General features: G+C 52.0%; 1 protein-coding gene across 1 annotated transcript in view; it reads left to right on the forward strand.

Annotated features, from left to right (window-relative positions):
• The window catches only part of SLIT1 (slit guidance ligand 1), a 174,114-nt gene that overhangs the window by 118,755 nt on the left and 37,900 nt on the right, over window positions 1-17,459 (forward strand). Inside the window, exons 8-18 of the mRNA XM_007187428.3 lie at window positions 211-374; window positions 3,126-3,273; window positions 3,876-3,947; window positions 4,461-4,532; window positions 6,805-6,876; window positions 7,599-7,742; window positions 14,610-14,773; window positions 15,454-15,477; window positions 15,608-15,752; window positions 16,370-16,444; window positions 16,600-16,743. Coding sequence (XP_007187490.1) covers window positions 211-374; window positions 3,126-3,273; window positions 3,876-3,947; window positions 4,461-4,532; window positions 6,805-6,876; window positions 7,599-7,742; window positions 14,610-14,773; window positions 15,454-15,477; window positions 15,608-15,752; window positions 16,370-16,444; window positions 16,600-16,743 — 1,224 coding nt within the window. The remainder of the gene's footprint in view (window positions 1-210; window positions 375-3,125; window positions 3,274-3,875; window positions 3,948-4,460; window positions 4,533-6,804; window positions 6,877-7,598; window positions 7,743-14,609; window positions 14,774-15,453; window positions 15,478-15,607; window positions 15,753-16,369; window positions 16,445-16,599; window positions 16,744-17,459) is intronic.

Genomic DNA, 17,459 nt, shown 5'->3' on the forward strand with positions numbered 1-17,459 from the left:
GCAGCTGCTGGGAAGTTTCCCGCTGCTGCAGGTAATCCCCAAGTTGGGGCTGAGCCGCGTAGCTGACTGCGTGTAGGCCGTGCCCCGGCTGAGTGGAGCGCCAGGGGCTCGGCCCCCTGCCCTGTGGGCGAAGGGGCTCCCGCTGTGCGGCCAGGGGCTGGGGGCCCAGGTGGGTCGTGAGCCACCCTGACCCCTCCCTCCCCCCCGCAGCCGCCTGCACTCCAACCACCTGTTCTGCGACTGCCACCTGGCCTGGCTCTCCCAGTGGCTGAGGCAGCGGCCAACCATCGGGCTCTTCACGCAGTGCTCGGGCCCTGCCAGCCTGCGCGGCCTCAACGTGGCCGAGGTCCAGAAGAGTGAGTTCAGCTGCTCAGGTGGGTGCAGGCCCTGCTGGGGCTCCCGGCTGCCCATCGCCTGCCCCCTGCCCCACCTCCCGTTCCCTCCCACTAACCTCCTGTCACCACGCATTAACATCTGGCCCACCCGTGACCTCCTGTCCTCATCCATGGATGGGATGAGGACATCTCAGCATCTCCTACCCTCACCCGTGTTCTCTCCTGTCCTCACCCGTGTTCTCTCCTGTCCCTACTCATTGTGTCCTGTCCTCACTGTTCTCTTCCTCCTTCCCCATCCGTGGTCTCACCCATCACCTGTGTCTCCACATCACCTCTTGCCTCCACTGCATTTCCCCTCCTGTCTCCTACCCATCACTTCTTTCCTGTCCCCTACCCATTGTCCCCTTCCGTCCCATCCCTTCTACCCAACATCTCCCTTTTGCTTCTTTGCTTCTACCCAGTGCTCCCGCCCCTCACCTCCCACCCCTCACTCCACCCACTCCTTGCCCCCTCCTATTACCGCCTCTCCCATCCCCCATTGTCTCACCCCTGCTATCTTGAAAAGTCATTAAATTGGGCCTTCTAGCCTTGGTTCGAAGTGAAATGGACTCCGGAGTCCGTACCTCCATCTTCCACCTGGGGTCCTGTGAGAGACTCCTGCCCGGCCACCCCACTTCCTTTCTGGCCCTTCCAATCTCCATACTGCAGCCAGAAAGACCTAAAGAGACCCACAACTTCGGGCTGGTCACTGTAGCTTTGTCCTTACCTGGCCTTCCAGTGCTCCTAGGAGATTCCAAACTGCCCTCCAGCTCTGCGAGGCTGGACAAGGTCACCTCTGCCTCCTCTGCCTGGTGGCTTCCTCACGGTTGCGTCTCAGTCGTGCCTGCCTCTGCCCCTCCCGGGAGCGGGTGCCTCCCACCCTGGCCTCCTGGCAGGCTGTGTCCCTGCTGGTTACATCCTCCCCGCCTTGCTGCCCCCTCCTCCTCCTCAACCTGCAGGGCCCAGGGAGCCTCCCCTGGCCCCAGAGGGAGTCCCGCATAGACTGATTGCAAAGTCCATGAAAGCATGGGTACGTGTGCTGTGTTCTCTGGCCATTTCTTAGTACTTTGCTCACACTTGACACAGAGAGATAGATGCTCAAGGAATGTTTGCTGAGTGAATGACCGGCTCACAGATCCGTGACAGAGGATTAGGGGCTACCCATTCCTCCCAAGCCGGTGGATCTGAGCCTGCCAGCCACACAGAGCTCGGCCTCCTCCCCTCAGGGTGAGGCTCGGGGGTGGGGTGGGGTGGCTGTCCCCTCCTCCTCAGCACCGGCAGCCCCCGAGACTGCGCTCGAACACCGCCGTACTCAGGGCTGCGGTGTGTGTGAGACGTGATTCTGCAGCTCCACTGCTAGGTATGTGCACATGTTCTGCCAAGCACACATCCAGGAACATCCAAGCAGCGTTTTTCATAATATCCCAGACTTGGAGATTGCCCAGATGTCCACCAACAGGAGATTGGATTAGCCAATGATGGCATGTACATACAATAGACTATGAGTCAGCAATAAAAAAGAACAAACTACACAACAACATGGGTAAATCTCAGAGATTTTACGTTGAGTGAAAGAAGCCAGATGCAAGAGAGCCTTCTGTCTGGTTTCCTTTATGTGAAGTCCACAAACAAGCAGAGCAAATCTTTGATGATAGATCTCAGAATAGCGGCTAGCTCAGGGAAGGAGCATGAGGGAAGCTTCTTGGGTGATGGAAATATTCCATGTTGAGGGGGTGGTTCTGTGGCGGTACCCACATGTGGAAATTCAGCCAGCTATACACTTACGATGGTGCACTTGGCATAACCGATGATACCGTGGTTTTAAAAAGTGTGGGTCCTGGGCTTCCCTGGTGGCGCAGTGGTTGAGAATCTGCCTGCTAATGCAGGGGACACGGGTTCGAGCCCTGGTCTGGGAGGATCCCACATGCCGCGGAGCAGCTGGGCCCGTGAGCCACGGCTACTGAGCCTGCGCGTCTGGAGCCTGTGCCCCGCAACGGGAGGGGCCGCGATAGTGAAAGGCCCGCGCACCGCGATGAAGAGCGGTCCCCGCACCGCGATGAAGAGTGGCCCCCACTTGCCGCAACTGGAGAAAGCCCTCGCACGAACCAAAGACCCAGCACAGCCAAAAATAAATAAATAAATAAATAAATAAATAAAATAAAGTAGCTATAAAAAAATTAAAAAAAAAAAAAAAAGTGTGGGTCCTTACATCAGACACTGGGCTTCACCCTGATCTCACCACCTATGTGGTGAGATTCCATGTGCTATTAATTAATGTTGAGGCTGTGTGAATTCCATGTGCTAGTTAATTAATGTTGAGGACTCAGTTTTCTCACCTGTGAAGTGGCCACAATGATTTCATGCTCTTTGCAGTAGGATTCGAGATACTGCCTGTACAACACTTATTATGGCATGTGGCACAGAGTAAGTGCTCAATAAACATGGTCCTTGTCATACTCAGGCCAGAAGTGTTGAGTGACTTGGATTAGAACCTGGAGCCTCAGAACTGAGGGTAGGATTTCTGAGCGTGCAAATCACATGCTCATGCAGCACAGTTATGTTCAGATTCAAGTTCAGCAAACAAGTACCTGCTATGTACCAGGCACCCGCAGAGTTACATCATGGTCCTTGGTGATCTCCTCTGGTTCATCCTCATCTAGAGAAACACCTTGTCCCCATCCATCAGTCCGTATCTAGGAAGGGAGGTCCTGACCCAGGGCCCCCTGAGGTCACAGCCCACTGTTTCCACAGGCCAGGGGGAGGCGGGGCACGTGCCCTCTTGCACCCTCTCCTCCGGCTCCTGCCCAGCCATGTGCACCTGTAGCAACGGCATTGTGGATTGTCGTGGCAAAGGTCTCACCGCCATCCCCGCCAACCTGCCCGAGACCATGACGGAGATGTAAGTACAGGCAGGGCAGGCGCTGGGATGCACCCCTCAGGCCAGGCCAGGCTGTGGTGGTCCAGTGAAGAGCCAGTGCAGGCGCTACCCCAAGGCTTGCCCTGAGGCCCCTCAGTGCAAACGGAGAAGACATGCTTTGCCTCAGCTGGGCCAGGTTGTCTGCCCAAGGCTGGCAACTCTGGAGGGTTGGAGAGGGGTATCCCTCTGTGGTCCATCTGTCCAGCCCAGCTGGGTGAGTCTGCTAGAATTGGTTTCTTAGGGACTTCCCTGGCGGTTCCCAGTGGTTAAGACTCCTTGCTTCCACTGCAGGGGGCACGGGTTCAATCCCTGGTTGGGGAGCTAAGATCCTGCAAGCCCCGCGGTGCAGCCAAAAAAAAAAAAAAGAATTGGTTTCTTAGTATAGCATCATTCGTGAGCCCCTTTCAGCCATGGCAGCCTGGGATAATGGAGCTCGAAAACCTGTCCGTTTTCTCTGCCTGTGCCAGCCCCCCTACTCCAGATGGAGGGTGGGAGCAGGGGCTGGCGGGCAAAGGGCCTGGTTTGGGCAACGGCAGGGGTGGGGTGACCTGCCCTTGTCCTTCCTCTGTGTTCTCTCTCTGCAGCCGCCTGGAGCTCAATGGGATCAAGTCCATCCCTCCCGGAGCCTTCTCTCCCTACAGAAAGCTTCGGAGGATGTGAGTGCCTCCTGCTGTTTCCTGCGGGTCAGCATGGGGCTGAGCCTGGAGCAGGCAGGCCACAGCCCCGGGGCAGGTCCTGAGTCTGCCTGCGGTGGCTGAGCCCTCGGCAAAGCCATCATCTGGCCTTCCTACCAGGCTCATCTGTGACATGGGGATGGCGGTGGTGCGACCTCCTCGAAGGGCTATCATGCGGCCTAAATAGGATGCTGAGTCCAAGTCTGGCACATGACCAGAGCTGACCATTTCAGCTTGGGCACCCATAGGAGCAGTTGAGGCTGTGAGGGGTGTGTGTAGGGGAAAGCTGGGGTATCCGCCCGTGCATGACCCTTGGATTGCACAGGGAAATAGTGGCCAGTCGTGGGTTTTTCGGGTAGATAGGGGAACTGGCCCTTCTCTTTCCTAATTTCAAAGAAACCCTTGCCCTCCTGTATCTGGGAGGTAGGGGGGACAGGCAGGGCTTGGTGGCCACTGAGGGATTCAGCCGCCATCTCTTCTCTGCTCACCTTGCAGAGACTTGAGCAACAACCAGATCTCGGAGATCGCGCCCGACGCCTTCCAGGGCCTCCGGTCCCTGAACTCGCTGTGAGTAGCAGTGCCAAGGCTCTGTAGTGGTCCAGGGCATCCCCCAAGGAGGCCGGCAGGGCCCAGGGCTCAGGGCCCCTCTGGTGGGCACTAGAGAAGGAGCACAGACAGCCTCAGTGGGTCTCCCTCTGGCTGCAGTGACTAGGGTGGCTGTACCCAGCTTTCCCTTCCTCTTTGTGGACCCTCTGCAGCTGGGAGGGGGAGGAGGGAGTCAAGGGCTGAGTGCATGGAAAAGCTAGGCAGAGCTGTTGCCCCTGGCAACTGTGATGCTCTCCCTTCTGCGGTGGGGATTTTCCCAGCCTTCTTTGTGGCAGTCATCTGACTCAGCCCAGCCTTCATGTTGGCCCCGCCTCCCCACAGAAGCCCAGCACTCCGTTCTCCTAAGCCTTGCCTGGGTCCTATAATGGCGGCAACCACCAGCTCCAGTTGTGAAATCTGCCACAGCTTATATCTTTTGTCCCAAACGTGCTCTGACCTCAAGTTGTAATGAGTGATTGTGAAGACTGTTTCCTGCCTACCCTGCTCCCCCCACCCTGTCCAGTATTTCCCTTCCCTCAACAGTTTGTTGGGGATCCATCAATCTACAAAACGTTGTGCGGCATTGAAAATTAATCTCGGAAATGTTACTTCATCTCTTTTTCCAAGAACCCTTGCTTGCACTCCCAGGGTCACTAAGCCCCTCACTCTCTGAGGTCCCATGGTACTTTGTCTCCATAGAGAGTGAACTCAGGGTGTCCTATAGTCAGGCTAGCTCCCTGTTGATGGGGGCCATTCATTTGTCTTAGGAATGAGTATTTTCACCTGTCCCTTGGCAGCACTGGACATGGGCTCGGCGTTGATTCGGGGCCTAGGAAGTGGAACAGAATGGAACTCCCCCTGGGGCAGTGCAGAGGCTGTTAGCTCAGTGTCTTCTGTGTGCACCCTCTTCTCTTGGAATAGAGTCCAAGGTAGTGCGTGGGGCCGTTGGGAATGGCACCCCTAAAACTGTGCAGCGTGCAGCCTACACAGCTGTACACGACAGCCTGGTGATGGGTCACTGTCCTTGGCTGAGAGATCAGATCCTGAAGGTGGCTGCCAAAATGCAGGGTCTTCCTCTGAAAAGTGAGTGAATCTCCTCCTAAGTTGGAACATGACAGTAGCCCATCTAAGTGGGTTCCAGTTGCTCATGGGTATCTGGTCGCAGCCGCCCCCTCACCATATAGGAACTTTCATGCTGAGGTCATGCAAAAAGTGCACGTTGACAGTGTCCACCTTGTCAGGCCCTGACCTGGTCCCCCTGCCTCAATTCCTGCCCCCTGCATTACTCCACACAGCAGACGGAGGGATCTTTCCAGTGGGAGTCTGATGATGTCTCAGAGGCTTCCTGGTGCTGGCTGGGTAAAATCCAAGCTACTGTCCCATTTGTTTCCTCCCCTCAAGCCACACTGGAGCTCTCCACATGGGCCAGCCCGGATCCTACTTAGCTCCTGCTACGCCGTCCTCCAAGAACGATCTCAGAGATAGCACACTCTGTTTTCACTCAGAATGTTTCCGGGGGTGGCTGGGGGGACCGCTTGTGAGATTGGGACGTAATACACCCCCCTCCCCAGGCCCCCATGATGCTTTCACCATCTGTCTGAACCCATTTCTGCCTGCCTGTCTTTTTTGAACCTTTGCATTTTTTCTGATTATATATGGAATTCATGCTCCATGTAGAAAACTTTGAAAATTCTAAAGCATAAAACAACCCACTCGCAATCCTGCCACCAGATCTCAGCACAGCTAACACTTTGGTCTGTTTCCTTCTGGTGTTTTGTCTGTGCTGGAAAGACTCGCTTGACGTGCTGGAGCTCATACCGCACGTGCCGTCTGGCATTCCAGTTTTTGCTTGTAATTCCCTGAAAATATGTTAATTTTTCCTGCCCTTGGGATTTTCTTCTCTTTGAACAGTCTCCCTTTGGATCCCCAACCAGGTTAATTTCCCATGAGGTTCCCCAGAAGGGGCCCTCGCAGACTTCTGTGGGATCCGTGTGTGAGGGCAGAGAGTGAGGGAGGGGTGCTCCCGCGGTGATGGGCATCATGCTGCCTCTAGCCCATAGGGTACCTTTGTGCAGACTAGGGACCAGCCACCCCTTCCTGTCGCACTTTACTGCCATCTGCTGGCCACTGTTATAACAAGCCTACACTGCGTGTAGGCATAGGGGTGGTACCATTGTGTGGGCAGGATTTGCAGAGCTGTGCCCCGGCCTGCCGGGCTGTCCTCTAACTCTCCTTTCTGCTGCCTTCTCTCCAGGGTCCTCTATGGGAACAAGATCACAGACCTCCCCCGGGGAGTGTTTGGAGGCCTGTTCACCCTACAGCTCCTGTAAGGACCCAAATGCGAGTGACCTTGGGTGGGACCCATGGAGGGGGTGCAGTATTCCTCCGGCCTCTCTTTCGGCCTCTTTGGGGTGTGGGAGGCAAGGACCTTGGGGGATGGCAGGCCTGGCAAGGCTGTGAGAGTCTAGGGGGCTCTGCAGAGGCCAGAGAGGGAAGGAGAGGTGGATGCAGAGCTGATTGCAGGATGCCTGAGGTGAGAGGCTCCTGAGATGTGAGCTGTGTTCCTGCTGAGCTCGGTGTGGTTGGGGGCAGAGTTGTCTTCTGAAAGAGGACACCCAGGCCCAGGTCAGCCTCCTTGAGCCCTGAGTGTTAGGGCAAGGATTCTCTCCCAGAACCCAAGAAGCACAGAAGCCAAATGCTCCCTCTCAGCTCCTGGGAAACCCAGCAGAAGGGGAGAAGGATACCCCCAAATGCCTTTAGGAGGTGACTTGGCCACTGTGCTCTCTGCTGTCCCAGAATCCCATTGGGCACCTCTAGCAGTTCCTTGAAAGAGAGAAACGTGGGGGACTAAATGGTCCCTGTGCACAGAGAAGGCAGCCGGAGCTCCTCTGTGCGGAGTGGACACACAGAGGGCCAGATCCCCTGCACCTGCTTCCGTGGACTCCTCCCTGACATAACGCATGCTTGGTGCCTAGGAAGGTGCCTAGGACATGATGAGTCCAATTCTGTGCCTCTCCCCTCACCACCTGGCCCTGGCTCTGCCCACAGGCTCCTGAATGCCAACAAGATCAACTGCATCCGGCCCAACACCTTCCAGGACCTGCAGAACCTCTCACTGCTCTCCCTGTATGACAACAAGATCCAGAGTCTCGCCAAGGGCACCTTCACCTCCCTGCGGGCCATCCAGACCTTGTGAGTGCCCTCTTGCCCTCCCCCTCCCCCCACCCCAGCAGGTGGACCTAGGGGAGGTAACAGCCTCCAGGTACAGGCAGCGGTCTTGGCCTGTGCCTTTGGCTCACCGGGTATGGCCTCTGGTAGAGGACAGATTCTGAGTTAGACAATCCTGGGTTCAGATTCCAGCTATGCTCCTTACTGGCTGTGTGGCCCTGGGCAAGTTAATTAGCTTCTCTGGGGCTCAGTTTACTCATTCATAAAATGTGGATATCATCTTCATAGGAATGTGGAATTGGGATGCATATTACAATTGATGGCATGTTTAATTGGCAGCGTTTTGTTCTTTCTTGATAATACATAAAATAATAGTGCATCTTGCAGTTGATAATGTCTTAAATGAAATACAGTGACAGCAATGCTGATTATAAATTAAAAATTAAAAGAGCAACAGGACTTCCCTGGTGGCGCAGTGGTTAAGAATCCGCCTCCTGATGCAGGGGACATGGGTTCGAGCCCTGGTCAGGGAAGATCCCACATGCCGCAGAGCAACTAAGCCCTTGGGCCACAGCTACTGAGCCTGCACTCTAGATCCTGCGAGCCACAACTACTGAAGCCCGTGCACCTAGAGCCCATGCTCCGCAACAAGAGAAGCCACCGCAATGAGAAGCCCGCGCACTGCAATGAAGAGTAGCCCCCTCTCGTCGCAACTAGAGAAAGCCTGCGTGCAGCAATGAAGACCCAGTGCAGCAAAAATAAACAAATAAATTTATTTAAAAAGATAAAATAAAAAAAAAAATTAAAAGAGCAACAATTCTAGGAAGGTTTATTCCTAGGTATTTTATTCTTTCTGTTGCAATGGTAAATGGGATTGTTTCCTTAATTTCTCTTTCAGACTTTTCGTCGTTAGTGTATAGGAATGCAAGAGATTTCTGTACATTAAAAATTTTTTTAAATAAAGAGCATTTTAAAATCCCCTCCCTCATAAATAAATAAATAAATAGATAGATAGGTAGATAAACAAATAAATAAATGCCTATGCAGTACAATTGGCGGATACTGGTTGATGTGTTACTTAAGTTGTTTTTAATCTATAGGTGTGGTCTCCATTTCCTTTTTCCTTGCACGTTATTTGTTGAAGACACTGCTTTATTGGATCCATAGAGCTCCCCACAGTCTGGATTTGCTTATTGCATCCCCTGTGGTGTAGTTTCACATGTTCCTCTGTTCTCTCTAGGTCCTGCAGATAGAAAATTTCATCTAGGAGCTTGGGTCAGGTTCAGGTATTTTTTCTTTTTCTGGCAAGATGACTTCATAGTATTGTGTACTTTCAACAGGAGGCTCACGATATCTGTTTTTTTTTTTTCTTTTTGTAATAAACACAGTCATTGATTTCAATGCCTAGACCCACTTGTTCATTAGGGATCCTGAAATGGTGATATGTGAATTCTAACATTCCTTCTTCATTTGATAATGCTGTTGCAGTTATGCTTTAAAGGAGTCCTTATTTTTTAGCTGGAATGCTTCTGTACAGGGAAACTTCTCTTCTACTATTTGGTTAAACTCAGGCACTACATTCCACATCTTTAGTTCTGAGCCTGCAGTTTGACTCAGGGTGCTGACCCATGGGTCCTGTGATGCGTGCCTGATGGGCATTTATTATTAATATTACCGTGGCCATTGTTGTCGTTGCCATCCCTGCCACTGTTTACCCGCTGGGCAGTGCTCTCCGTCAGCTAAGATCTGCACGAGTGCTGGGATGAGTGTGAAACAGATCAAGTAGAAGGCACAGCTCCTGCTCCCTTGGGACCCTGCACGTCAGCAGGGATGTCAGCCATGAAGACAAACTCATTAGAGCCCACATACCCGCTGGCAGCCCACTCCTGCTAATTAATTTACTTATAGCCAGGGAGAGGGGGAGGGAGCACCAGGGGGAAATCTTGCCAAGTATGTGAAATGAGAGGTCACAGGGAGACATTGGCAAGGTGGATTATTTTACGGAGCTGGCAGAACATCTGACAGAAATGCACTAAGGAGATTTCAGGGCCGGGGACACACACGCAGGAAAGCCTTGGGGATGGGGAATGGGGCTGAGTGTCTCATGTGAGGAGATGTCTCGCTTTCAAGGTGGAAGGGGAGCTAGAACATCAAATGGGTTGTGCTCACCAGGGGCGGCCTCTGCCTGTGTCCACTTACCTGGCTGGATTTCAGGAGTGCTTCTGCCCTCCTAGGTACCATCCCTGAGATCTTGGCCACTTCCACCAAGGCAATAGTAGGGCACAAAGCTGGAGCAGAGTGTTAGAACAGGAAGGTTTCCCATAGGAGAGATGGTAATAGTAGTAATACTGATAATAACGATAGTCACTGCTGTTTATTACTGAAGGCCAGGACACTGTTCTTTGCGTGTATTATCTTACTTAATACTTACAATGAATGAAAGTTCTATCATCCTTGCCTTACTTATAAGGAAACTGAGGCAGAGGCAGACTCACCCTAGGTCACATAACATCTAGTAGAGCAGGGATTTGGTCTCAGGCATCTCTTCACTGGCACTGAGAAATTAGTTAACTTGCCCCTAAATTGTGCTTTTACCCTAAGAATAGACCTCATTGTTAAGGCTGTAAAGCAAAACTGAACTTTGTGAACAACTATTATATATTGACAACTGAAGTACAATTCAGAACAAGAATTTTAAAAAATGCAAATCCAAGGTACAATCAGACATTGTTATTATAGCCTCAGACAGTTAAACCCTTGGCCGAGTCTTATGTCAGAACCGAGCGGATTTAAACTTACAAAATCTTGCTTGATTTGTTTATAGCTCCAAGATCTGTGGCTGAGTGCCATGTGTCACAGTATTGATTTTGTAGTTTTACTTGCCCCAAGAGATTAAAAAAGAATTTTTTTTAAAGCCTGAATGAGGTATAACTTACATACCGTAAAATTCACCTGTTCTGAGTGTACAATTCAATGATTTTTAGTAAATTTACAGTTGTTCAACTATCACTACAATTCAATTTTAGAACATTTTCCATTATCCCCCAAAATCCCTTGTGCCCATTTGCAATCAATTCCTATTTCCAGCCCAACCCCAGGCAAGCACTAATCTAATTTCTGTCTCTATAGATTTGCCTTTTCTAGATATTTCATAAAAATGGACTTATGTGATATATCTTTTGTGACTGACTTCTTTTGCTTAGCATAATGTTTTTGAGATTCCTTCACATTTCAAGTATGTATTGGGTTGACCAAAAGGTTCTTTTGGTTTTTTCCGTAAGATGGCTCTAGTAGTGCTTAGTTGTCTTTAACTTCATTCAAAAAAATTTTGTTAGACTGTATTGTGACAGCTGTCATATCAGCGTGCATTTTTAAAAAAACTTATCAAAATTGGTGAATTTTTGTGTAGCCATTTCAATATTGAAGATGGAAGAACAAAAGCAACATTTTTGGCATACTATGCTTCATTATTTTAAGAAAGTAAAAAAGCAACTGAAACGCACAAAAAGATTTGTGCAGTGTATGGAGAAGGTGCTGTGACTGATCGAACGTGTCAAAAGTGATTTGTGGAGTTTTGTGCTGGAGATTTCTTGCTGGACGATGCTCCACGGTTTGGTAGACCAGTTGAAGTTTATAGCCATCAAATTGAAACAATAATTGAGAACAATCAACGTTATACCGCAAGGAAGATAACCGACATACTCAAAATATCCAAATCAAGCACTGAAAATCATTTGCACCAGCTGGGTTATATGAATTGCTTTGATGTTTGGGTTCCACGTAAGTTAAACGAAAAAAACTTTCTTGACCATATTTCCGCATGCGATTCTCTACTGAAACGTAATGAAAACGTTCCGTTTTTAAAACAAATTGTGATGGGCAATGAAAAGTGGATACTGTACAACAATGTGGAACAGAAGAGATCGTGGGGCAAGTGAAATGAACCACCACCTACCACACCAAAGGCCGGTCTTCATCCAAAGAAGGTGATGTTGTGTATATGGTGGGATTGGAAGGGAGTCCTCTATTATGAGCTCCTTCCGGAAAACCAAACGATTAATTCCAACAAGTACTGCTCCCAATTAGACCAACTGAAAGCAGCACTTGACAAAAAGCATCCAGAATTAGTCAACATAAAACGCATAATCTTCCATCAGGATAACACAAGAACGCATGTTTCTTTGATGACCAGGCAAAAACTGTTACAGCTTGGCTGGGAAGTTCTGATTCATCCGCCTTCGGATTTCCATTTATTTCAGTCTTTACAAAATTCTCTTAATGGAAAAGATTTCAATTCCCTGGAAGATGGTAAAAAGCACCTGTAACAGTTTCTTGCTCAAAAAGATAAAAAGTTTTGGGAAGATGGAATTATGAAGTTGCCTGAAAAATGGCAGAAGGTAGTGGAACAAAAGGGTGAATACATTGTTTAATAAAGTTCTTGGTGAAAATGTGTCTTTTATTTTTACTTAAAAACCGAAGGCACTTTTTGGCCAACCCAATAACAGTATTTGTTCCTTTTTATTGCCAAATAATTTTCCATTGTATGCACATTTTGTTTATCCTTCCTCACTGTTGGACATTTGGGTCATTCCCACTTTGGGACCATTATGAATAATGCTGTTGTGAACATTTTCTTACACATCTTTGTGAGGACAAAGGGTTTCATTTCTCTTGGAATTTCTGGGTCACATGGGAAATTGATGTTTAACCTTTTAAGAAACTGCCACTGTTTTCCAAAGTGGCTATACATTTTACATTCCCACCAGCAATGTTATGAAGGTTCCAGTTTCTCTACATCCTTGCCCACACTTGGTATCGATTTTCTTTATGATTATAGCCATCCTAGTGGGTTTGAAGTGGTAGCTCGTTGTGGGTTTAATTTGACTAATGATGTTGAGTATCTGCCCAAAAGATTTTTAGTTGTGACTTCTTAATGCTTAATCCAAGAAAGAGACTGGGAATCGGTCTCCCCTTCTACCTTCCACTATCAGAAATGTCCATGGAGATAATTGTCTGGCCACATGTGCAGCCTATTTCTGGGTGTGCCTTTAACATGATTATCTTTTCCCAAACAGATTTTTTTCTTCCTCCTGAGCATTTTCTCTCCCCAGTTCCCTGCTCTTTACACCTTCTAAAAATTCTACTTTATGGCAGATACTTAAGTTTATACAGAAGCCACTTGCCTCGGTGGGTGATTCAAGTTTTGTAGGTTGCTTTTGACAAAAATAGCCTGTTCTTAAAAAGGATGTATTCTACTCTGCACCCCTTGGACATTTTAATACGTGCCTGAACAACATAATTGAGTTGATTTTAAGCAGAGTTTTCTGCCAAGATTGTGATAGAGGGAAGCAATTTGTTCAGGCAGAGGCTGTATACTAAGGCACAAACAGATGTGGATGGGGCGGGTGGAAGGATCCCAGAGCAATCCCTGAATCCTGGTGTACTTTAGATTAGCTACGAACTCTGCCCTGGGGAGTCAGCACACACATCTTCGCTGTGCAAACTGGCAGTTTAAGTCGGGGAGACAAACCATCCAACGGGATGCAGAAGGGGTGGGAGGGGCCTGGCCCACCTGGTGGAGCTGAGAGGAGCCAGGACTCAGGCAGGAAAGTGGGGCGGGTGCTGCAAAGGGGAGTGGCAAGGACAGCTGGGCAGGGAAAGCTGTCACCAAGCATACTGACCAGTGGCCAGAGGGCGGAGCCCAGGAGGGGCTGGATGGAGAGAGAGTGGCCAAGGTCTGAGCTGAGCTGAGCGCAGACTCTGGGCAAGGGCTCGTGCCTCTGCTTGGAGAGAGCTGTGTGGCCCTAGCAGGAGCCTGGGCTGAGGCCAATATGTAGATGACTTGAATTAATGGCATTAGATGGAGGAAGAGTAGCCATGGCATGGCAAGTCCTCTGAGCTGGCCCCATGCAGAAGCATTGGCTCTTGGGAACAGTAGCCAGGACAGGTGCTGGATTCTTTTCCTGGGCTGTCTCGGTGTAGAAAGCACGGCACGCAGTGCTGCATTGGCCCAGACACAGGTGGGCAAGCCGGCTGCTGGGTGGTTCAGATGTGGCTGGTCTGAGCCTGCAGGGCGGTCAGGGCCAATGGGAAAGACACCCCTGTGGTCACTTACAGTGACCTGGGTTCCCTCAGCTAGTATCACCTGTCAGCTGCCCCCGCCCCACATTTATCCTACGGGTAACATGGGGAGCCAGCAAGAAGATATGAGTGGTTCCCCAATAAGTAGCTACTCAGTAATGCTTTCTGAGTTTCCCTGTGTCAAGAGACGGCCTGTAAAATGGTCAAGAGGGGGCAGCCCCTATGGCCTGGGATAGGAACGGAGATTCCATGGAAAGCTGAGGGGCCGCAGCAGGCACTTTGAGACCTCCTACCCCAGCTGCAGGCCCAGCCTTGCCACCCTGGCCCCAGCCCCTTCTTGACAGAGGCTGTGGGAAAGAGGCTGCTGCCGCCCAAAGCCACAAGGAGGGGACAGTCCAGGACTCATGGCACCGGTGGGGTCCAAAGGCCGCTGGATGCTGAGGTCTTGGGTTCTAATGTCCATTCCATCACCTCGCCCTTGGAAGGACAGGGGTGCCCTGGCCAGTCTCTAGGTTGCTCCTGCCTCCACTCCTGTTTGCCACAGGGTAGAGGGAGGAACAGGTGAGTAGAAGGAGACGGGACAGAGTGAGGCTTGAAGGGACAGCTGGAAGCTCCAGGCTGTGGAGTTCCATCCCCACTGCGAGGCTCTGGTGAGACTTCTCCACAGGTGGTGGGCACCCCCAGGTGGTGCATTTCTCCCCAGGGCCAGGCGGGCTCTGGCCACGAGCAAGCAGTGAGGCCCCGTCCAGGTGGCGGTCAGCACAACTGTGCAGCTTTGTCTCTGATCTCCCATCCGCCCCCTTTGGACAGGCATCTGGCCCAGAACCCTTTCATCTGCGACTGTAACCTCAAGTGGCTGGCGGACTTCCTGCGCACCAACCCCATCGAGACCAGCGGGGCCCGCTGCGCCAGCCCCCGGCGCCTCGCCAACAAGCGCATCGGGCAGATCAAGAGCAAGAAGTTCCGGTGCTCAGGTAGCTGCCCGCCTGCCCGCCCACCCGCCCGCCTTCAGTCTGCTCAGGGACCCTGTGATGTTCCTGGATGGTCCCAACAAGGGTGCCCTGGACCACTCTGGACCCACGCTGGAGGGTGCGGGCCCACAGTGTAGACTTGGATCTACAGTTTCCTACCCCTTGTTTTACTGAGGCCTGGGAAGGTGGTAGAGCTTGCTGAAGATACCCCAGAGAGGACAGGCAAGGACCCAGGTCCCTCTTCTCCCAGGACAGTCCTCTTTAAAGCTTTTTAAGACACTCAGGAGGCCTGGGAACCCTCCTCAGAGAGATGGTTGCCTCCTCCAGGCTCTGGGGCAGCAGAAACGGCAAGTGGCTGGGGACAGTGTGGGTCGGCTTCTGAGCCCGGATCCTGGTCCATCCTCCCCTGTGCCGTTGCATGTGAACGTTCCCATGGTTTTGGTGCTCTCTGGAAGACGTTTACTTGGGTGTGATGCTGTCCCCTGCATCAGCCTGGGCAAGGAATATCTGTGTTCGTAGCAAGACCTTCACACAGGGGTTGGGTGGGTGGGCGCTGGGGCCTTGGTTTGTGACCCGAGCCTGGTTCCTGGGGTGGCTTCCGCTGGGCAGCAGGGCGGGGCCTGGGCTGTTCCTGCATGGCCTGGACAATCCCAGCATTGTAGTGTTTCTGCTTCTCTCCCCAGCCAAAGAGCAGTACTTCATTCCAGGTAAGAGGGGGGACCAAGGCCGGCCTGGGTGGGACGGTGGCAGTGGGAGGCCAGGGGGGCCTGGGAGACTCTGCGCTGGGCAGGGCTGCTTGGAACCCCTCCGCCCCTGGCCCCCGCCCTCTCACCACAGGCACGGAGGATTACCAGCTGAACAGCGAATGCAATAGCGACGTGGTCTGTCCCCACAAGTGCCGCTGCGAGGCCAGCATGGTGGAGTGCTCCAGCCTGAAGCTCACCAAGATCCCTGAGCGCATCCCCCAGGCCACGGCCGAGCTGTGAGAGCCCCCAGCCGCTCCGCACCCTCACCTGCCCCCAGCTCCCACTGACCCTCCCGGCCCTCCTCCGGGTTTTCCTCTGTTGCAGCTCTATTTGGGGACCACTGGAGACCGCACCCCGGGAGCATGCCAGCTGCTGGCTCCAGCAGGAAGTGGCCCCTCTGCTTCTGACTCCCGGTCCCACACGCCCTGCTGAGGCAGTCTCTGGCCCGCAGGGCAGGTCACCAGCCTGAACCAGGGCGGCTTCTCTCAATCATGCTTTTGCTTTCTTTGTGGGGACCTGATTCCATCAGCTAAAGTTGTAGCCTAAGCCATTCTTTTATTTTTTTCTTTCTCTAAAAATATAAATTTGTGCACGTATATATATGCATGTGCACGGATACCTACACATGCCTGTCATTTATGTATGTAAATTTCATGGCATTTTTCATGTTAAAAATATCCCCATTCACTCCCCAGCTCTTGGTCCAGCCTTTTCTGAAATAGGATCAATTCATCTCACCAGAGAAATTCTTCTGGGAGTCCCCTTTGTTTGAGTCCCAGATAGTCTCAGTTTGGAAGATACTTTGATGTCTGTCATTTATGGATGTATAAGTTCCCTTCCTTGCTTCTTACAGACGATTAAACAACAATGAGATTTCCATCCTGGAGGCCACCGGGATGTTTAAAAAACTCACCCATCTGAAGAAAATGTGAGTTACCCATTGGCAGGAAGGTGCAGTCAGGACGCTGGTCAGGATGGGGAGGGGAAATTCTGGGTGGGGTGTAGCTCCTGTCGGGGGCAGGGCGCCCGTGCATGGGAGCTGGGTGCAGGAAAAGGGTCCTGAACTCCATAATCCTCTCGCAGCAATCTGAGCAACAACAAGGTGTCGGAGATTGAAGACGGGGCCTTCGAGGGCGCAGCCTCAGTGAGCGAGCTGCACCTGACCGCCAACCAGCTGGAGTCCATCCGGAGCGGCATGTTCCGGGGCCTGGACGGCCTGAGGACGCTGTGAGTGTGTGGCCGGGGAGCGGGGTGGGCAGAAGCCAAGCCAGAGCGTGGGCGTCTGCGTTAAAGGGAAGGGAAGAGCAAGGGTGGGGGTCTCCTTGCCTGGCCCCAGCTTGCAGGGGTTGAGGGGGCTGCGGCTGAGGACCCTGGCTGCAGTGCGCCAAGTCATCAGATGTTGGTCACTGTGACAAGGGCTGCCTTCTGGTTCCCCAGGGTGGGGGGTCGATGGCGGGTGAAGGGATGGGGAGGTGGGCCCTTCCGGAGGTCCCCTCTCATCGCCCCGTGGTCAGGCTGCAAGAGCACAGCACGTGTTTTCAGTTCAGGAGTGGCTGGTGCTACAGTGGCAGGGACCTCGCAGAGGTGACTCAAGTGGGTATAGGCAGGGGAGGAGGGATTCCCACCATCCCTGGGATTCTGAGACCCGAAGACTCAGAGCCCAGGCAGAGCTCTCCAGATGTCAGGACTGAGTGGGATCCTGGGGTCATCCACCCCTCTGTGAAGGCTGAAGGGAGCCCCTCTCTCTGTCCAGGCAGCACTAGCTCTTCAGATGATCTTTAGAGCGTCCGATAGACAATGATGTCCCGTCAGACTCGCCACAGGGACAGAAACATCCCACATCCGCACTGACCAATCTGGTAGCCACATGGGGCTATGGAGCACTTGAAATGTGGCCAGTGCTACGGAGGCACTGACTTTTGAATTTCATTTCATTTTAATTA

Source organism: Balaenoptera acutorostrata, chromosome 16 (genome assembly GCF_949987535.1).
Source record: "Balaenoptera acutorostrata chromosome 16, mBalAcu1.1, whole genome shotgun sequence".
Classification (NCBI taxonomy): Eukaryota; Metazoa; Chordata; class Mammalia; order Artiodactyla; family Balaenopteridae; genus Balaenoptera; species Balaenoptera acutorostrata.